The 22,767-nt window shown below is 40.6% G+C and overlaps 1 protein-coding gene across 1 annotated transcript in view; it reads left to right on the top strand.

Annotated features, from left to right (window-relative positions):
* Positions 1-22,767, top strand: part of SH3TC2 (SH3 domain and tetratricopeptide repeats 2) — a 62,079-nt gene that overhangs the window by 5,395 nt on the left and 33,917 nt on the right. The window contains exons 2-8 of the mRNA XM_017875837.1: positions 5,421-5,519; positions 9,688-9,815; positions 13,060-13,165; positions 14,862-15,005; positions 16,070-16,271; positions 17,007-17,080; positions 19,213-19,408. Coding sequence (XP_017731326.1) covers positions 5,421-5,519; positions 9,688-9,815; positions 13,060-13,165; positions 14,862-15,005; positions 16,070-16,271; positions 17,007-17,080; positions 19,213-19,408 — 949 coding nt within the window. The remainder of the gene's footprint in view (positions 1-5,420; positions 5,520-9,687; positions 9,816-13,059; positions 13,166-14,861; positions 15,006-16,069; positions 16,272-17,006; positions 17,081-19,212; positions 19,409-22,767) is intronic.

The following is a 22,767-nucleotide window of genomic DNA, read 5'->3' on the forward strand; positions in this document are numbered from 1 at the left end:
AAAACAAATGCATGCCGATTACAGAATATTTGAAAAACAGAGAGCTTTCTTTGGCAGCACGTATGCTAAAATCAGAAAGATACAGAGAAGATTAGCATGGCCTCTGTGCAAGGATGACATGCAAATTTGTAAAGTGTTCCATATTTTTGAATAGATAATGAATGGATGCTGAGCTGAATATCTAGGTGATGGGATGATCTGTGCAGCAAATCACCATGGCACATGTTTACCTATATAACAAACCTGCACATGTACCCCTGAACTTAAAATAAAAGCTGAAGAAAAACTAAAAGAAGGGTGGAGGAGGGACTTTATCATTCAAAAATGTCAATGTCATTAGAGGAAAAAAAAGTCATAAAAAATCATATGGAAATGTTCCCAATGAAAGGAGGCTAAAGACATTTGACAACTACATGTAATACTTGACCCTAGACTGCGTTCTATACTGAAGAAGAAAAGATGATAAAAAGGATATTACTGACATTACCGGGTCAATTGACAAAGCTGGAATTGAAATAGTAGATTAAAGTATTAATATTAAAACAATATTAATCAGCAGCTTGTATTGTTAGCAGATTGTGTTGTTTATCATCTTTAATATACAAAACTTTTATTTTTCAAAAAATTAATATTTCAGTTAAATAATATTTTAATGTGCCTATAAAAAAGAAAATTAGAATATTTGGAAAGTAGATGAAAGTATCAAAAGATTGTTAAGATGACTCAGCGATAACTACTATAGACCTTCTGGTTTATTTTCTTTCAGTTATAAAAGTCATACTTTTTTTCCTAAGGTAATTTATTCTCTATGACAGTTTTTTGTTGCCTTGAATCATCTCTGGTTCTTTTTCAAGGCCCAGATCAAGTTTTCAAACTTCTTCATGTTGAAATATAACACCATGTGTAAAAGAATTCTGTAAACAGACGATCCATGTGTAACTATTAGCTGTTTTTCCTATTATAGAATGCATTCTAATTTTCCAGCTTCCTCATTGTTTCTCAGAGAGGTGCCCTTCTGGCTCATGGGTTCCGAGGCCTCTGGTGAATTGGTTTGAGTATTCTCACGCTCTAGAAGACATCAGAAATACCCAAAGTGCTAATTAAAAACGCACACTTCAGGACTCTACTCCTAGATATTTCAACGTAGAGTAGGTAGAGAGGGGCTCCAGGAATATTTTAAAATTCAACTTTTCATAAAAATGTACCATTAACATGTATATATCATAGAATACCATGCAGCCATAAGAAAGAATGAGAGCATGTCTTTTGTGAGATATAGATGGATCGGAGGCCATTATTCTTAGCAAACTAATGCAGGAACAGAAAACCAAATGCCACGTGTTCGCTCTTATAAGTGGAAGCTAAATGATAAGAATTTATAAACACAAAGAGGAAAACAACAGACACTGGGATCTACTTGAAGGTGGAGGTTGGGAGGAGGGAGAGAAGCAGAAAAGATAACTATTGGGTACTGAGCTTCATACCTGGTTGATGAAATAATCTGTATAACAAACCTCCATGATATAAGTTTACCTAAGAACCAAACCTTCACATGTACCCCAAAACCTAAAATAAAAGTTAAAAAAGAAAAAGAATGTTGAGGTCAGTAAAGGCTTTAAGAGGATTAAAAAAAATTTACCATTTATACAGAATTGTGCATGAAATCATGTGTACAGCACGGTAACTTTTCACAAGTGAATATACTCATCGATATTGTTTTATACAGTTGTAATTCATTCATTCTTATTGTTGTATTGGATTTATTTATTTATTTAATTTTTGGGGGATGGGGCTTGCTATGTTGTCCAGGCTGGGCTTGAACTCCTGGGCTGAAACGATCCTTTAGCCTCAGCCTCCCAAATAGCTGAGATTGTAGGCATGTGCCACCGTGCCCGATTTGCTGGATTAAGGTTTAATTATATATTATATATACATCATTTACTTGTTCATTCTAGTGTAAATTGACATTTGAATTGTGGCCAAATTTGGGTTCTTATAAATAGTGCTGTTCTGAATATTTTAGTGGTTGTCTTTGGTCTTAGTGCATGCGTATTTTCAGCTTGAACTGACACTGTCAGTTTTCCAAAGATAGAACTTCTGTTTATTCTCACACTTGCAGTATATTCTAGTTGCAGTATATTCTAGGTATTCTAGTTGCTCTATATCCTCACAAACATTTGGCTTTATCTGTCTTTTTCATTTTAGCCAGTCTGTGTAGTTGTGTTCCCCTGTGGTTTTACTTTTCATTTCCCTGATGAGGTGAAACAAATTTTCATGTATTTATTAGCTGTTTGAACATTGCCTTTGGTGAAAAGTTTATTCAAGCCTTTTGCCCATTTTTCTGGTGGGCTGGCTACCTATTTCTCAAAGATTTTTGGCATTCCTTATATATTCTATGTTTGAATTATTTGATGACTATACATATGTATGATCAATATTTCTTGTACTCTGTCACTTGCTTTTCAGTCTCTTAATTGCATCTTTTGATTAATAGAAGTTTCTAATTTTAATGTATTACTATTTATCCTTTGTTCCTTTTGAGGGTAGCATTCTTTCCATCCTGTTTAGGAAATCACTGGCAACATCAAGTCATGCAGATATTCTTCTATATTTTCTGTAAGTTTTTTTGCATAGACATCTTCTTAAAAACAATTATCTAAAAAATTCTGATACAGACAGTTCACATATCACATTTTGCAAAACCTTGCAATTTTCTGCTCTAAGCCTCACAAATCCCTAAAAAGCTATGTACCCTTTCCCCAAGCCAGGTCCCCATCCTTGACTTCCCTTCTTCAAGGTGGGCTCACCTCACAAGCCCTCATTGTCAGGCTATTGTATTTTCTCGGAGAACTCTACAGCAGGGATACACTCGCAAACTTGCCAGGGCCGGGTGTAAATGAGTGACGGAATAGGGTGGGGACCATGGTGGCTGGAGAACAAATGTCCTGTAGAACGACAGCAACCACTCAGCCCCAGCTGACCTGGGCTACAGATCTTCCACGTTTCAAAACAAACCCAAGCATCTGGGTTATGTGGAACATTTCAATTTCTAAATGATGTCAAGCAGTTCAAATTAAAAATTCACTGTGTGGGCCAGAAAAAAATAAAGAAGATGTTTGTGGGTTTGCTGTAGTCTACAGTCAAACTCTGTCCCAGGAAAGCAGGCTGCCACTCCAAGTGTGGTCCTGGGAGCAGCAGGAGGAGTATCACCTGTGAAAACATCAGAAATGCAGAACCTCAGCTTTCAAATACTGAAGCAGAATCAGCATTTTATCAATATCCATAGGTGATTCATAGGTACAATAAGGTTTCAGAAGCGCCAATCTAGACATATGGTTCTCAACACTGGTTCAAATTAGAATCATTTGAAGAGGTTATTATTAAAAGAAAGATCTATGGCTGTACTATGGATCACAAAAATCTGAATCTCTAGGGATGAAGCAATATTTTTTATTTTATTCTTTTATTCTTTTAATTTTGTGGGTACATATTAGGTGTATATATTTATGGAATACATGAGATATTTTGATATAGGTGTATACAATGGGTAATAATCACATCAGGGTAAATCACATCGCCTCAAACATTTATCCTTTCTTTTTGTTACAAACAATCCAATTACACTCTTTTAGTTATTTTTAAATGTACAATAAATTATTGTTAACTGTAGTCACCCTATTGTGTTATCAAACAACTAGATCTTATTTATTCTATCTAACTGCATTTTTGTACCCACTAACATCCCTACTTTCCCCCAACACACACACCCTTCCCTGCCTCTGGTAACCATCATTCTACTTTTTCTTCATGAGTCCAATTGTTTTAATTTTTTTTTAGCTGGGATGAAGCAATATTTTTAAAAGGCAACCTAGATGATTCAAATAGGCAGCTGGGGTTCAAAAGCACTAATTTAGATCAATCCTTCATTTGTAAGTGGGGAAAGTGAAAACTCACAAAGTGGACAGGTGAAGTGTCTTGCCCAAGGTCATTGAACTCATGTATGGGAAGATTTGATTTGTGCTCATTCTCATTTCTCATTATTCCCAAGCCAGTGCCTTTTTGCTGCAGTTGCTTTTGCTTCCTTGGGGCAGAACTGAAAAATGATCCTGTTCGACTACAGCTCATTGCCGCCAGGTTTCCAGCTAAGCTGCTTAGCTTTCAGCACTGAACAGCTAACAAGATTTACTGGATGAAGAGCTGACAGGCCCCTGCTTCTGCCTATTCCAGCTGAAATCCACTTCATTCTTCATGTACATCACCCAAAACCGTGCTAACTGCTCCCACTGTGAAGAAATGGAAGGTCCTCAACTTGGGTGTCAAAATCCCCCTCCATAGACACAGAATGGAGACACAGGCTATTAGCAGCAATATGAGAATTTAGGTTCAACATTAACCAGAAGTGAGTGTGACTGCTCCACCCCTGTTGCATTCTTGAGCTGTATCATTAGAAGCACAGATCCAGTATGCAAAACTTGGTAGGCCTCTTTGGCTCTGATGCACAATTTTACAAGCAAATTCAACGAGTGACTCACAAATAGTGGTTGAGCCAAGGTTCTCTAACTCTGCTTTTCAGGACCAGGTAATACTTCTCACATTCCGACTCCATAGTACAGTTCTTGAACAGTTTTATGGAAAAAAGGACAGAATCCATCAACTAAAATTAATGTGTGAAGGACTTGAGTTTCCTTGTTGTATTTTGGGATGCCATAAAGGAGACCTATGTTCTACAGCAATGTTTTTGACATTTCCATCTGTATCTGCTTCACTATGCTTTATAGGTGCACCATCTTCTTTCTTTTCAACTCTCTGCCATCAAAGTTTCCTCCTCCCCAGCCCTAGCCTGTGTCTTGATCTTCTTTCTTCTTTTCACTCCACTTCTACTGTTGTGAAGACAGTAACTTTTCAGAGAGTTGGGAAGAAAGAGAGTCCTGACAGGACCCTATTTAATGGTCAGACAGAAGGACAGTTGGGGACAATTATACATTTCAGGGTCGTTACAACCACACCCCAATTGTCTCCCTAATGATGCCAATGTCTGTCTCCACTCCAGCCCTTCCATTATCTGCCCCTATTGAACCTTAAGCCTTGCTGTAGTCAGATCTGTGATGACTTGTGTAGGCTCAATGTATATTGAGCACCTTCAGTGTTCTAAGCCATGAGACTTAGTTTGATATGTGAATAGGGATCTGCTTTCTAATAACATGGGCACACCCAGGCTGATGCTGGATTGAGATGGCATGTATGACAGTTCTTTGATAATAGCTTAGATTATTACAAGGCAATGGTGATAACAATTAGAATTCTTCTATGACACTAATCCTGGAAAAAAGTTGTCACTTGACAAAAACTACAGCCTTGCTTATAACTTGCTTCCAACTTCCTTACACTCTTAAGATGACCTTTTATTTCATCTTCTCCAGGTAAAGAAACTCCTTCCAAGGATCCAACTATATCGAGTGAGTGTATAGCCTCATCTGAATACAAGGAAAAATGTTTTCTGCCGCAGAACATGAATCCAGGTATCCAAATCCCAAAGACAAGCCCTATTCTTCCATGCTGAATATTGCAGTAATCTCTTTATCTCTCCCATCTAAAGAGCCCCTCCCTCTTTCCCTCTTAATGAAAAGATTTTGACTATGCTATTTGCTTGCTCACAAATCTTCTGTTGCACTCCATTGCCTACAAAATTAATTTTAACTTTCTCAAGCTGTCACTCAAAGCTCTTCACAATCTGGCACTTATTAGGAGCTTCATACTTATTTGCTTTGTTAAAGAAAGTATATCATAACTTAAGATTTGAAGGTGTTGAGAGATAGGGATAATTAAAAATATTTATATTCAACATGGTACCTCAAAGAGTTGTTCATACATTGTTGCTGCTCAGAAAATGTTTGATGAATAAATACATGGGCAGCATGTGGTGGCTCTTGCCTATAATCCCAGCACTTTGGTAGGCTGAGATGGGAGGATCACTTGAGCCCAGGAGTTGGGGCCTAGCCTGGGCAACAGAGTGAGTCCTCATCTCTAAAAAAAAAAAAAATCAGAAAATTAGCCAGACATAGTGGCATATGCTTGCAGTCCCAGCTACTTGAAAGGCTGAGATGGGAGGACTGCCTGAGCCTGGGAGGTCGAGGCTGCAGTAAGCTGTAATTGCACCATTGTACTTCAGCCTGGGTAACAGAGTGAGACCCTTCCTCAAAATAAATAAGTAGATGAATACATGAATGGCTGAATGAATATGTGGAGGCCACTTTTACATTCTGTATGATACCCAACATAGTACTTTATATGTAGTAGGTTCTGAGTGAATATTTGTTAAATAAGTGAATAACTAAATGAATATATGAATTGAGATTGGCTTGAGCAGAAGGGCATCTGTATGAATCTTTCAGAAGCAGAAAAAGTTTTGAAATTAACGTGAAAAAAATCTTATTCTTAATACACATCTCTCACAAAATCCCCTTTAAAAGACATTGATGAAGCCCGCAAAGAGAAAATTGTCACCGGAAGAAAGGTGCGTCTCAGCTGAACTCTGCACCAGAAACTCTGAGGACAAACCTGTAGAAGACTTGATTTCTGTTGTACAGTAGATGGGACCATTTTAGAGGGCAATTCGCATGCCAAGTGATCCTCACATGTTTTCTCATTTTGCTTGCCCATTGCTAGGTGGAAGCGCCCAAATCTCCATTTAGCTGATGGGAAACAGAGTGTCAGAGAGGGAAATAACTTCACCACGGCACACTTAACACATGATGAGGAAGGGCCTTGTTCAAAACCACGACGCTCCTTCACCCTCCAAAAATGTAGCTCCCCCTCTAACACAAAATATAGGCTTGTGAAAAAGATTATAAATATTTAAAGGATCTAGACCATGTAAATACATATTATATACATGTCATACCAGGTTCTTTCTTTTCCCAAATTCAGACAAGATTGGGCGTATTCAGGGTGGTATAGCCATAGGCCCGATTTCAAATTCTGTCAAACTTCTTGGTTGACAATGAGAAAAACTTTGCCCTTTGTTTCTTGATATTGTGTCAGCCTGCTTATCTGTCTGTCAGCTTGGACCACCCCTGAAAAAACCTGAATTACCATCTGTTGTTTCACGAACTCTGTAGAGTCAGCATTTTGCCTTATCAATGCATGAAGGCCAGTGAACAAAGGGTATCTGTAGGTGAAACTGAACTGACCTCGGGCTGAACTTGTTCATCTTTCAGCATTTTCCACCCTGATGCTGTTTCCAGGAAGGTCACAGAGTAAGAAGGGGAGATGGCTGTAGCTGCCAACCTCTCCTTAATGCAGTGCAGTTGCAGACAGAATCAGTCAGACATATTATCACAATTACAGAACTGACTTTGAGAAGGATTAATCTGTGGCACCATCCACTTCATGAAAACAATATTGAGCTTGACTTCCTCCCTGCTCTAGTGATGCAGAGGGCACTGTAGGATCCCACTGTGGGCCCAGACGCTCTAGCCTAAGTATCAATTCTCACAGTCGAGATCTCAAGAGCCGTCTGCTTATTTAAGTCCAGGTCTTTTGAGTTCCATATACATGGATTCATGTGCATGGCAAGGAGATTCACACCAAAGGCCCTGACTGTCAGTCAGCAGGGGCTACTCTAAGAGATTTGAATGGGTATTTTGGATCAGATGTTGGAAGGATGGATGAGATGGGTTTAGTAGAAAGGAATCATAGAATCAGTTATTGCCAAGGTTAATAGTCATGATCATCTAAGGGCAGCCAGCCATGAGCAGTACTTGCTGGTGATGGGGAGGTGAGGAGGGCAACAGCTAATGCTTAATGTGTTTATTGAATATTTAATATGTACCAGGCACTGAGTAAAAAGATTTATATGCACAATGTTACTTAGGAAGAATTTTTTTTTCTCTTGAGACAGGGTCTTGTTCCGTTGCCCAGACTGGAGTGCAGTGGTGTGATGTTGACTCACTGTGACCTCAGCCTCCTGTGCTCAAGCCATCCTCCTATCTCAGCATCTGAGTAACTGGGCTACAGGCATGCACCACCATGCCCAGGCCACCATGTCTGGCTAATTTTTTTTTCCTTTTTTGTCAGAAGACAGGGTTTTGACATGTTGCCCAGGCTGGTCTTGAATTCCAGAGCTTAAGCTCTCCTCCTCTCTTGACCTCCCAAACTGCTGGGACTACAGGCATGAGTCACTGCGCCCAGTCTAGTAAACATCTTAAAACCCCTGTGGGATACGTACAATAAAAGCCATTTTGCTAAAGGGAAAAGCCATGCATAGAGAGGCAATTAATTGTTCAAGGTGGCACAGTTATTGAGGGGCAGAGCCAAGTCTTGAGCTGGAGCCTGCGTGACCCCTCCCTGGGCTTCATCTTTGCGCTGTACCTCCTCCTAAAGTTCAGCATGCCATGAGGCTACCAGATGGAGGCCTGGATGGATGGGGGGTGCTGAAGAAAAAGGGGTTGCATGAGATTGGAGGACAAGCCTAGGAGGAACTGAGTGGAACAAACACCCACGTGAAGTTTACATCAAAGTCAGGTCATTGGGAATGTCGTAGAAGAGCTCATTTGCAGCCACAGCATTTTCACGACTTCTAGGTTAAAGACAGGCCTTTTAAAGGTAGAAGTCCACGGCTGCCTTGTGGACTCGGGCCAGCATGATAGGGGTCATCTCTAATGTACTCAAGAATTTGAAACGGTCCTGGTAAGTTGAGGCTGAAAGTGAGACCTCTGTGATGATCTATTCCAATGCCTTCTCGGTGTATTGCGTTGAATAATTATTAACAGGATTGCTACTTACTGTCTAAAGAAGACACATTGCAAAGTGCAATTATACGATAAACCTTCTCAGTGTGGCTTTTCTCGACAACACTATCCAAAGGATTTCAAGCACTCCATCTCTCTGTCTCTTGACCCCATTAATTTCTTTTCGTAGCACTCTTCTCCATCTGAAAATATTGTTTTTGTGGAATTTCTTGCGTAGTTACTCACTTACCAAGAAGAATACAAGCTCCATCAGAACAGGGACTGCCTGTTTTGTTCTCTGCTGAGGAGCCCGTAAAGCAGCTTCTGGCTCATAGAAAGCTCTCAATGAGTATCTGTTAAATGAATTTGCATTTTGGAGAAATTAAAGGTAGACTTTAATACATTAACTAATTACCCTGACAAACATTAATAATTGCGGTATCAGAAAAAACAAGTTAGAGAAAATGCGTTTATGTGTAATGTGTTTATGTTTATGTGTATGTATTTATGTGTAATGCACAAAGTATATGTCTATTACATAAGATAATTTGACATATAAGTACATTTCCTTAAATATGGATAAAGTCCTATTGATTCTAAACTTTCACAAGTTATTCACAGGGAGTGATGTGTGTCCTAGCTGGTCCTGTGTCAGCACCATTTCATCAGTGCCAGGCAGTGTAGGAATAAACCCTGTACAAAGCAGAAATAACCAACGTGAGTGTATCAACTCCTGCGATTCCAGAGCCCTCCTGGGTTCAGTATGTGTTTTTCCTCTAGGGAGGACCATTTAAAGGGGTGCTCCGAGGAGTGTTAAGACCACTCTAATCTGTAACTAATGAGGACACCAGTTGAGGGTTCAGGTATACATGTAGGGGAAACACTGTGGATTTATCTAACTCTTTCTTCCTTTTTATTCTATTTCCAGCCTAATCCTTCTCTCTCTGTTCTCTTTAAGACCTGACACTCTCCTTCTGTGTAAAGAGCCGCTCCAGGAGGTGTGTAAACGGACCCCTGCAGGAAGCTGCTCGGAGGCGGCTCTGGGCGCTGGAGAATGAGGACCAGGAGGTGCGCATGCTGTTTAAGGTGAGCATGAAGGAAACAGGTGAATGCTGAGTGCTGACTGTGTCAGTCTGCTACAGGATCCCCAGCACCTAAGACAGCATCTGGAACAAAGTAGGCCCTCGGAAAAAACATCTAATAGGTAGACTGAATGAATGAAAGATTCCATGCACATTCTCTGCACAGGAGTGGAGAGGAATGGGCAGGAGCTCTGAATGGGGTAACTTGGAGTTGGTGAGTCAGAGAAAATTTGGTTTCAAATCTTCTGTTAGTTGTGTGATCTTTGACAAGTTACTTAACCTATATAGAATGGTAATTGTTATAATACCTACCTCATTAAGCATACTTTTTTTTTCTAATGTGGTAATTTCAAATTCTTTTTTTTACTGTGATACAATATACATAACATAAAATTTTCCATTTTAATCATTTTTCAAGTATGTAATTCACTATGGCACTAAGTACATTCACAACCTATCCACCTCCAGAACTTTTTCATCATCTCAAACTGAAACTCCACATCGATTAAACAATAACTCCCACTATCCCCATGTCTTAGCTCCTGGTAACCACTAAGTATATATTTTTAAAGTACCAAGATTGCCAGTTAAAAAGCAACACCTTATAAATACTTGGGTAAGAGGAAAAAAACAATAAAGTAAATAAACCAGTTTCTCATCTTTCATAGTAGGTAGGTAATATCTTCATTTGTTAAAACCAAGAAAGAAGGGTATGATCAAATTATTTACAGTTTAGGATGTACTAAGGAGGAGAACTAAAGTCAGAAATGGAAAAAAATTGTTTCGACTAGAGGTAGGGAAAGGATAATATTACTTTACATAATAAACTAATATGTTCTAGTTACTTTTTACAGTTTCTGCAGGAATCTGTTACAAACTGAAAGAGAAAAGTGGTCTAAATGTCACGCAGTAGAAAAAGATAGTGTTTGGTTTTTGAGGGGCAAAACATGAGATGGTATCAGTAGAGAGCCTGGCATTGTGTTTGGTGATATGTGTTCCATAAACAGTAGTTACGTTTTTTTGAATTTCTTTTTTTTTTTTAAATACCTGGATTTCAGGAACTGGGAGACATTGGCTGCTATTGGTACTGTAGATTTTCCTTTATTTTGAGTCTCATTTGGTATGGCAGGAGCAGGGTTGATTGAGAGAGCTGGTCTGCTGGGCTGAAGCTTGAGTCAGACAAACTTGTGGGCTAAAGTTGAGGTCTGGAGTCAGCTAGATCTGAAATCTAATCAAGGCTCTTCGCAACGTGCTCCCTGAAGGTGACCTTGGACAATTTACTTAACCTCTCTGTGCCTTGGCCCCCTTGAATATACAACAGAGATAATGCCATTTTTCATTAGATCTAAGATGCCACTGATTATAAAATGCACTGTTATTTTATGTACCTCTAAGAAAGAAAACAAATGCTTCTAATTATGGTTGATGACACATTTCCTTATCTTTTAGTTCAGAAGTGGTTAAATGTGATCAAAGCACATTTTGGAATGGACTAAATACTGTCACTGCGTTCTCTTCATAGGACTTTTGTGGGAGTTAAATGACATATTGCCCATAAAGCTCTAGGTGAAGTGCCAGGGATGTAGTAAATTCTCTGTAAGTTGATTTTTACCTAGGACCCCTTCCCTAATGATGGATCTGGGGCCTCCTGGAGTTTGGTAAGGCAGAAGGAACCCCAGAGTTCTGATTTTACTGAACTGGGGCTTTTCTTCTGGATTCTTCTATCTTCTTCTGCCTCTAAGTTTCCCTCCTGATAGGGCTCCTGGAGTTGGCACTGATGACAGCACCTGGCTTGGTGGAGGGATGTTCTGACCATTACTTGTTATAGTCAACTCCAGAGGCTTGAACAAACAACAGATGGAAGGGAAAACTAAGTCTGGGCAGTGATTCAGACCTGCTTTTTTTTTTAGGTATTTAAAAAAAACCCATGCTGGGCGCGGTGGCTCACCCCTGTAATCCCAACACTATGGGAGGCCAAGGTGGGTGGCTCATGAGGTTAGGAGATTGAGACCATCCTGGCCAACATGGTGAAACCCTGTCTCTACTAAAATACAAAAAATTAGCCGGGTGTGGTGGCGGGTGCCTGTAGTCCCAGAGGCTGAGGCAGGGGAATCGCTTGAACCCGGGGGGGCGGAGGTTGCAGTGAGCCAAGATTGCGCCACTGCACTTCACCCCAGCCTGGCAACAGAGCGAGATTCTAAGAAACAAACAAGCAAACAAACAAATAAACAAACAAACAAACAAAAACAAACCCAAGAGACTTATAGTTCTCTCGCTCTCCTCATGAGCATGTAAGTTGGAATGCCTTCCTGGGGGACAGTTGGGTGACTGCATTTTAGGATTGAAAATGTGCATATCCTTGCATTTCCAATTGCACTTCTTAGAATTACTTGTGTTAAAACAATGAAGAATGTGCACAAAGATTTAGCTATAAAGATGTTTATCACAGTACCATTTAGGATTTTAAAGAATGAGAAACAATCCAAACGTGAAACCATAAGGAAATGATAATAATGCATTATCTTAATGCAACAATGGCATATGTAACCATTAAGAATGGTGTAAACTATGTGATGACATGGAAGATGCTCTGCAAAATATTGCTTAGCAGCAAAAGAAGATTGCAAAATAATTTATGCAATGTGATTCTATGTATGTGAAATAGTTGTATGGAAACTTGTGTGGGGAAAAAAGATTCAAAGTTATTACATGAAGGTGCTAACATTGATGATCTTTAGGGGTGAGGACTGGGATGATTATTTTTGTGTGTTTTGGTTTTTCTGTTTTCAGCTTTATATTAATAAAAATAATCATTAGTCATAGACTCACAATCAAACGTGCTTTCAAGATGCCTTCTATGAATCATCGTCCTTTATCCTCCCACATACACTTTTTTTTTTTTTTTTTTAACACAAAAAGTAGCATTCTCTGCACATAGTTCTATTCCCTGGCTTCTTTTTGCTGCTGCTGCTGTATAGCAGTATTATATCTGGAGCCTATATCAGTACACAAAGAGCTTCTTTCTTCTTTTCTGTGGCTTCATAATACAATATTTCACTTTATGGATAAATTTTACTCCATTTTAGCCAATCTCTTATTGATGAATATTTTAAGTTGTTTCCATTTTTTGGTGATGTAAAAATCAATGCCATAATGAAGAAGTTCATACAGAGTATTTGGTCTATATATGAGCTTGCTAATGGGACACTTCTGTCATCCCAGGCTGACTCGCTGTTTTCTTTACATAGGATCTCTCAGCAAGGTTGGTCAGTATCCAGTCTCAGAGGTCCCAGTTTCTCATCACCTTCAAGACCATGGAGGAAATCTGGAAGTTCTCCACCTACCTTAATTTAGGTATGATTCAAAGCCAACAGGTGGAGGATGACCTCCCCCACGGTTTAGCCAACTTGTAGGGCTTGACATTAAGGAATTGGTGTGGCTCTGGTAATTAAGAGAAATAGAGACTTAAAAAAGATGATTAACTTTTGAAATATCACAAAATGCCTCAAACTAAATCTAAAGCAAATATTAACTATTATTCTAAAATGCCATATGAAGAAGTTTGCTTTTTTGTGTCCAGGGAGATCCTTTTTATTAGTTAACCAGTCAACTGGAAAACAGTTGTTGGTCATCTACTAAGTTCAAAGTACTGAAATAGATGTGAACCTGGTGCTAGTGTGTGTGTTTTAAAATATAGGGAATTAATCTTGAGTAAGATCAAAGTAGCTGCTCAACATAGTAAGTAGCAAATTTCCAGATGTGTTATCGCATGTATTTGGAAAAGAGTTAAAGAAAGAAATAGGGAAATTATCTGCTTATAGCATCCTAAGGCTGCAGGGTTTTCTAGAAGGTAAAGAAGGACATTGGGATGCAGCATCAGTTCCACTGTGGTGGGAAATGGTTCACCTGCCTTCTCCAGAGAGAGCAACTTATAATGGGGAAGTTAAAGAGAAGCCAAACAAAACAAGAGGCCGCCTAATTTGATGGATGTTTTATATCTCTCAGAAAATGCTGGGCTCCATGCCGACATACACAGGGACAGATTTTGTGCAGGGATGGAGGGTCAAGACGACTCATGACTGGAAGACATAGGGTATAACTTCTCCTCTTATGGTCTGGAGATGTGCTCTCCACACTACACAACTCTTTCCTGACAATCAGACATCCTCACTATTCAAACTGTGCTCCATAGACCGGCTGCATTGGCAGCACATGGGATCTGTTAAAAAAAAAAAAAAAAAAAGGAGAAGCTCAACCCTATCTCAGACCTTCACTAAGCATCTGTAGTTTAATAAGATCCCCCCGTGATTTGTGTGCACATTAAAGTTCAAAAGTGCAATTATAGAAGATACATAAGGCCTAGATCAGCACAATGGACAATCAGGATGGAAACAGACAGGCTTTTGCATCTTAGGAAAAAGAAGAAGCCTCAAGAGAAGCAACATGAGTAGTCATGTTTATGGCCATGTTTAAAATACTATGTATAATTACTAGAGTTTTCTAATATACATAGTTTTTAGTCTGTGTTTACCAGAGAGATCTTCTGGGCATTGGAGGAGGGGCAGGGTCAGAGCTGGTGGGTGGAAGCAAATCCGGACTCCTGAAATTCACTGAGGGGGAACCATGTAGCACCTCCTCAGCCACTGCATCATCAGGGGCACAGTAGTTTGAACCTCAGGTCTGGAGAACTTTAAGGGGGCACTAGGAAGCCCCATAGTCGACACTGTAAACTTGGAGACCTCCATGGATATATTAGAAAAAGGCAGTTGGTTTTGGTCATCTCATTATGCATTTATGGAAACCCACAATATGTCGAAATGGTAAATAACATTTAGAAATGACTTGTATTTCCCAATAAATGTTGAGAAGACTCAGCTCATTCTAGAAAATGTCTAGTTTTCCCTCTTATGCTGTTTTAATTCCGGTTAAATGGCAGGTTGGGGCTTGTGGTCTGGGAATCAAGCTCAGGAGGGAATTTTCTCACTCTCTTCTGTGCTCAGCTATGTCAGAAATCATTTTGTTCAGAAATCCTGTTGGCTTGACTTCTTAGGCTACGTATCCGTGTGTCTGGAACATCTCCTCTTTGACCACAAGTACTGGCTCAACTGCATATTGGTGGAGGATACAGAGATCCAAGTGTCTGTAGATGATAAACACCTGGAAACAATATTCCTGGGACTCCTGATACAGGAAGGTGAGTGCAGCGTAAGGGTAGGGATGAGATCTTATTCAGATATTTGCTACCAGTGGCCCTGAAATAAGCAGGATACGAAGGGAGGGAAAAATCATTGAAACATGGAATATTCATAAATGAACCCACTTGTTATAATAGTACTTCGAACATTCCTCTCAGTTAAACACTGACATTACATGAACAGCTGTGCTGGTTGGTCTCACTGATTGATATTAGAGCTGCTTGGAGAGTTTTACTAAGATACCCATGTCAGGGCTCCACTTAGGCCCATTAAATCTCTAAAGGTCAGGGCCCAGGCGTTGGCATATTTTGGAAAGTTTTCCGCATAAATCTAATGTCTATCCAAAATCGAGAAACACTTTTCCAAACATGTGATAAAATTTGATTGTAAAATAAAGTTCCAAATGTTGCAAAACTTGAAGTTTTTTATGAGATTGAGGAACCTCTTGGAGCACCTCTTGATCTGTTTATAGGTGAGAGTCCCATCAAGGTTATCATCTACCAGTTAACAACTATGAGGTGGATAAGCCTGATGACATCACAGACACATGGAAAGAGCCAGATTTGCATATGATATTTTTGCAAAAAGGATTCTTCTTATGATTGCATTACACAAATATTGCATGAAGGAAAAAATTTAATATCATACTATTATAAAACTTATTGGAGTAATTATATTCACCTAAACTAATTTAATCAATTCCTTTTTGGTTCTAATTTTAATCATGAGGTTGCAACAATAAATGAAATTCTATTAAATATAAACATATTTTCACAGGTTTTCATCTCTTTTCAAGATAAAGTCCCAATTAAGCCTTTTCTCATAGATTATTAGAAATGTCGGTGTCTGTTTTAACTGAATTCCCTCTCAATGGCTTTTTTCTTCCTGGTATCAGCTTTCCTGGGATCATAAGGCCTCTTTTACTGTCTCCCCCATGAAATGTCTACTTTACTTCCAGGAAGAAAAGTACTCCAGCTCTGGATAGAAACATTACTTTGTGTGATAATCCCTTTTCACTTCCTGCTACTCCTTGGAAAACCATTGCTTTTCTCATTATCCACAGGCCACTTCTTCTGCAGAGCCCTGTGCTCTGTGACTCCACCAGCTGAGAAGGAAGGGGAGTGCTTGACACTTTGCAAGAATGAGTTAATCTCAGTGAAGATGGCAGAAGCAGGGTCCGAGTTGGAAGGCGTGTCCTTGGTGACAGGTCAGCGGGGCCTGGTACTGGTGTCAGCCTTGGAGCCTCTGCTTCTCCCTTTCCACCAGTGAGTAGCCATCTGCCTCCTGGGAGCAAGTCCCAGAGCAGACTGAGGTCTGCACAGAACAGAGTAGGCATGCTTTCAGATATGGGCATCCACAGTGTGAAGGAGAGTACAGATTCTGGGTGGCTCTTTATCTTTCTGTCTTTTTCTTTTCTTTTTTAACAATCAAGGTTTGTACAATCTGATGAAATTGGAGACAACTCTAAATTTCAGATGGGCATTGTACTTAGGAGCAAATATACCACATGACTGCCAATGTAGTGTTTCTCTATGTATGGACTGGGGACCACTTGTCTGGGCCTCCTTAGACTCTCTTGGGGTTGAGTTTAGGAATCTGCATTTTAAATAAACTTCCCAGAAGATGTTTTTCACGCTAAAGTTTAAGAATTCCTGCTGGAGGATATGATAAACTTAAATATACAGATTGACAGTAAACATTACCTCACACCATGGACCTGTATGTGGCTCTGGCAGAAATCTGACAGTTCAAGTGTGAAGGGATTGTTTGTTAGTTATTTAACTGACAAACTACTTTCGGAGTCACAAAATATCCCAGGTTTGCTAACTTCTCACCTTTTCACATATCCTGGTAAAAAGTAAGTTCTCAATAAACGTTTGCTATCATTTAAATAAGAGAAAAAGCAATACTCATCATCATCATTATTCTGATGGACTGTTCTGTTCCTTGTTGCAATTTTTTGAAATCCGTATTTGCAAACCCCATATTTTCGTTGGCAGGTGGTTCCTAAAGAATTATCCAGGAAGCTGTGGCCTTTCCAGGAAGAGGGATTGGACAGGCTCCTGTCAGATTGGTATGGCTGAGTCAAAAACACAGTATTGTTAGGGAGATAATGTTGTCCTGTCTCTCAATTTTATCTGCAGGTTTGGAGTCAGTTGATGTGAATTTCTGTCTTGTCTCTGCTGGGAACTGGATTTAGGGAAGCCAGTTTCTGTCTGTGCACATGGTTTTCCCTGCCTGTGAAATGAGAGGTCTCAATCCAGGGGGCAGCTACAAATGCCTGCAGGTGTGGGCAGGACACACAGATGCTAGGGGGCCTGGATGGAAGGTGTTAGGGAATGGCTGGAACAATTAGGGATTTTAAGATACATGAGTGAAAAAAGAGCCTGTTGTGGGCCAAATTAAATGTTTTATGAGCCAAATGCAGCCTGTGGGCTGCCTGTTTCAATCTCCGGTCAAAACATTCTCTAATTTCCCTTGGAGTTTTGTAAAATTAACTTTGAATTTAGGAAGAGTAGAAATGCCTGGCACATAAGTGTACTCAGTAAAAATTTGTTGAATAAATGAATTATACACACACACACACACACACAATTTAAATAATCTCTGTATGTGTGTATACACACACGTATCTGTAAGTAGTGTAGATATGTATCTACTGGATAATGAAGTCCAATACTTTTTAGACATCTAGAACTACCTTCTGCTCATCTTCATCCATAGAACACCCCTTCACCCCCCTCCCACATATTCCTACCACAAAGTACAATTTTATAAGTGCTAAACCCAAATAACACAAAAAAAGAAATAGAAGGATTATGGAACCAAGACATCAGATCTAATCAGTTATTGATGATGAACCAGATTTTTGGCTTCCTAAAGCAGTTCAGACTTGTAGTTAGAATGCAAGGCTTTGAAGTCAGTTCTGAGTTCAAATTCTGGCTCCCCAACTTAAAACCAAGGTGGTCTTGGCCAATCCACCTGCCCTATGTTGCAACTTCCTCATTAGCAAAATGATACAATAAAACCGACTTCAATGTTGTTATGAGAACCAAACAAAATGACATCCATAAATCACTCTATATAGTTTCTTATACAATGTAGATATTTAACATGTGGTACATCCCATCAACCCATAGAACAGTGGGAATTTCTGATCTTGAAAACACAATCTAGAAACTTGACCAAAAATGTCAGAAAAAATAGGCTAGTAGCTTTAGCAGAGAAGCTAAAGCAAATATCAAAACTAAGACACATAAAAGCCATTATCTCCACCAGGGCAGGATTAATAGACAGGCTAACCAGCAGTCGGAAGACTTAAGTTCTAGACCCAGTTTTGCCACGCATACAATCCTTAGACAAATCATGTACCCTCTCTCTCCCTCTGTAATCTGGGAAAAGGGGATTCTGATCGTTTCCTTGCCCTTTGAGGCTCTTGGGAAGACCTGAGAAAGTGAATGCAAATTGTACTTTGTAAACTGGACAGAAAAACATTTATCAAAAGGTCATTGCTAGCTCCTAGTTAGGCAATTTATCAGTTTGAGTAATTACCATAGTCAGAAAGGGAGTCTTTTAGATCCTTCTAAGTCATTAGCAGCTTTCTATTCCACCAGTGGTAATGAGGCTAATGTTCACTGAGGGTTGACCAAGTACCAGGCATTGTGCACTGTATCTCTTTGATTCTTTTTAATATTTATAAGCAGCAGGCATTCTTATTATCCCCGTTTTACAGTTGGGGAGACTGAGAGTCACAGAGGCCAAAGGAGCTGGAAGGACATGGAAAGCTTCTCTGGTCGAGTGGTTCTCACACACTGGTCTGTGGATTTGTGCTAACTATGACAAAGCGTTTACATGACAGTTGCAAAATCAGACAAACCAGGACAATACAGTGAGCTTTCCAGTTTCCCATAAGCTACGTTTATTCGTTTTTAAGGCATATCCATTATCTGAGAATATCTTTTTTTATGTTTGTTAAGACATCTTTTCTTTGGTGAAAGTGGATTGTAGTTCTTTTAAAAATATGTCCTAGATTGGCAAAATGAAAAGCCAATTGTGCTGAGTCATTCCTGCCAATTTGGGGAGTGAAATGTTACTGGTCCTTGACATTCTAAAGTCTGAGAACCCCTCATTTTCTATTGCATTGGAAGGTGATGGGAGGCTCATGTGTTCACATCTTCTGTAGCTGATCCGTGTTATTTTCCACAGGCAGAGGACGCTGTAAGGCCATGAAGAGTTACAAGCCAGAAGAAAAGGACGAACTGAGTTTCTACCAGGGAGAAAGCATTGAGATCATTGGCTTTGTCATACCTGGGCTTCAGTGGTTCATTGGAAAGTCGACGAGTTCAGGACAAGTGGGCTTTGTCCCCACCAGGAACATAGATCCTGATTCTTATTCCCCAATGTGAGTATTGACAATGAGCATGTCCTGGAGCTGGGCTGCCTTTCCCAGGGTTCCCTCCTCTCTTTGAGCAGATTTGCAGTTGAGCTTCGGGGGTGGCCTGGTATCATGGAGCCAGAAAAGCACATTCTGACACCAAGGTTGACACAGAGACTGATAGAAAGGAGAAAATGCATCAGTTCAGTTTATTTTAATAGGTGGTCACTGAGGACTTCCTCTGTGCAAGGAGGGAAGCAAAACTCCAAGACAAAGGGCATGCTGTTAAGCATTGAGGGTGTGGTTTTGCTACTTGGATCCTGCTACCCACCCTGACTAACCACAGGGCCCCTTCAGAGGAAGGGCACACACGGGGAGTAATAGATTGGCAGTGTACTGATCCCATGTAAGGCTGGAAGGTAGGTCTCATATAGATCTTCACTCATTCAGCTTTCAAGCTGAATGCCAATGTGTGACTTCAGCATTGGCTAGGAGGGCAGCGTGCTTCTCTTACTCTTTTCTGCCTTGAACCCGGAAAGGCTGGTTCTGAGGAGCAGACACATTTGCCTGGCCAATCAGGAGAAGGTGGCCAGCCTGCTCCACCCACCCTGTCATGGAAGGACAGAGATATGGGGTATCGCCCCATCTTTTTGGAGTGGGCTTCCTACGTGGGGATAGGAAACAGTCGAAAGCCTGGGAGCAGGAGGTACATGGGGAAAGGGAGAGTTGGCTCCTAACATTGACACAACATAACTCCCCACACTGGGAAAATGTGGTCCAAGAAATGTCTAAGGATCTGAACAGAGACTGAAATTCTTTCTCTTGTGGGAAATAGCCAATGAAGAGAGCAGACCAAGGGGCAGAAGCTCCCTGTAAGCCCTGCCCTTCATGGGGAGAAGAGGAGACAGAGGGTTCTTTTCTCCATGTAGAAGAAAGAGGAGACAGAAGGTTATTTTCTCCATGTAAACAGAAGGTTATTTTCTCCATGTGGGAGTTCAAATAACTATAAACAAGGAAGACCACTCACTGAGCTCCTGGAGACGGATGGAGAACTATGGGGACTTGTAAGGAAGAAAAGGATATCAAGAGAACTTCGTGAAGAAGGTGACATGTGAATTAAGATTTGCACAATGTAAAATATTTCAACAGATGTTGATGGGAAAAGAGGTCATAGGCAGAAAAGTGAGTCAATGCTTGAAGAACGACTCATGTAGTTGGGAGGGAGTTACCAGAAGGGCACTAGGGCAGCAAAGGTGGGTCCATGCTCTGGAAATCTGGGAATGCCTGTGTCAGGGCCCTGTCCTTAACCTGGCGGAGAATGGGGAGCCACTGCATGTCTCTGAGCAAGAGTGACATATTGCGTGACTGGACCTTTTCTCTAGGAAATGAAACCTGGCTTCGGGGTAGGTGTGCATCATCAGGGGGAATCGGGAGGCAGGAGACCAGCGAGAAGCCCAGGGTGGCACTTAGAAAATGGTGAGAATGGAGAGGAGAGGCCACTGCTGAGGACCAGTGGACAGGAAGTCAAATATTCCAGGAGCTGTACACATATGGATACCTGTGTTCTCCCTCCAGAGGCTGTCATGTAACTAGTCTGGATGGGGCTGGGCAATGATATTGATAAAAGCTCCCCAGGTGGGGTTGGTGGGCAGCCAAGGTGAGAACATTGCTCTGAGCCACCCCTTCATGTTACCACAGGGGGAACTGAGGACCCCAGAGGTGAAGGGGCTGAACCCAAGGCCTTCCCTCTGGAACCTTAGAATCCTGACATTATATCCAGTGAACTCTGGTTAAATGTCCTGGTGATTTTAAATCCTGACATTAAATCCAATACATTCTGGTGAGAAGTCGCAGTGAAAGGGAGAAAGAATAAAGAGAATGGAAAATAGGAATGGGGGAAGAACACTGGAGGATGCCTCCATTTACAGAGCAGAGGAAGAGAGAACGCAGAGAGGAGACAGAGGAGCCACAGAGAGGAAGAAACAAGCTGCGGGGGAGGCGGGGCTGACACCTGTGCTGTCATCAGAGAGGCACAGCAGGGCCAAGTGAAGACAGGCCTTTGGGACTGGCCATTGGGAGGCCTTCCGGAAGCACAGTAGCTAAATGACTTACAGAGTTCTGGAGTCAGGCTGCCCAAAAGGCTTTCATGACCATGTGAGCGCAGCTTGTGCCTCCACTGGCTTACCAGCTCTGTGTCTTTGGACACATACATTTCTCTCTCCATGCCTCAGTTTTCTTATCTGTAAAATGTGTAGAATGTTAGCACTTGCCTAACAGGATTGCTGTGACTTTAAATGAGCTAATAATACACACAAATCCCTTAGAATGGTGCCTGGCACAGTGTGTGTGTGTGCATGATCCACAGACACTTGTTCTTATTGTTGTTTGTGTCATTACCATTGTTGTGGGTGGTGATCTGGAGAGGCAGTTTTAATAGGATATTGGGGACAGGTGTCATTTTCATAACTTATATTTGGACTTCTGGACCTCACGCTAATTTATCTTAAATGACAGTAAATCAGCACTACTGAATTAATTCATTCATCACATTTTCACTGGCTTAGCTGTAAGGGGTCCTCTCACACTGAAGGGCAGTGTCCCCCGTGCTCTGTGAGGTGGACTACGACATTCTCCTGTGCCTGGTCAGTTGTGGGACCTAATGCGCCAGAGGTTGCACATTTGGTACAGAAGGGGAAAATGAGCCAGAAAACAGGGAGGGGTGGCACAAGAAGAGGAGGGGGAACCGGCTCCTTGCATATCCCCAAAAGCACTCTCCAGATATCAGAGCTCCTTGAATCACAGCAACCAAAAGATGGGTGTTGAGCTCAGAGGAATGACCCAACTTCACGCAAGTAAGCGGCTGAAGTCTCTGCACGCTGCCTTCCGACTGGCCACTGGGTGTCACTCTTTCTCTATGTTCGTTGGGCGTCAGGGTCTGAGAAGAAATTCAGCCTTTGCTGAAGTCTCCATCTTCTCCGTGTAGGTTCTCTTTTTGTGCTTGTATATTACTCCCTAAAGGATGTGTGTATACTTACGTGCCTAAATTAAAAAACTAAGTAAGATTGATAAATTAATGTACTCAAAACCAAAAAGAACGTTGGAAAAAAGCTAGTATTTGAGAGTATTACAGTTAGAAAACATTCTTTTGTTATGTCCCCCTCTTTTATTCTTCATATTGCCTGTGTCTTTATAATTCAGTTTCTTGTGGCATCTATTTTTGCTACTAATAATTTTGCCATTGGTCTCGTAGCCATTTCTTTGCATGACGTGTCTACGTGTAATATATTTTATTACATATTGACAGCAGGTTGTCCACTTCTTCTTCATAGAGTATCTATTTTAGTAGCTATTTCAGCGAAGATCTGTGGGTTATAAATACTTTCAGT

Source organism: Rhinopithecus bieti, unplaced genomic scaffold (genome assembly GCF_001698545.2).
Source record: "Rhinopithecus bieti isolate Rb0 unplaced genomic scaffold, ASM169854v2 scaffold_7673, whole genome shotgun sequence".
Lineage (NCBI taxonomy): Eukaryota > Metazoa > Chordata > Mammalia > Primates > Cercopithecidae > Rhinopithecus > Rhinopithecus bieti.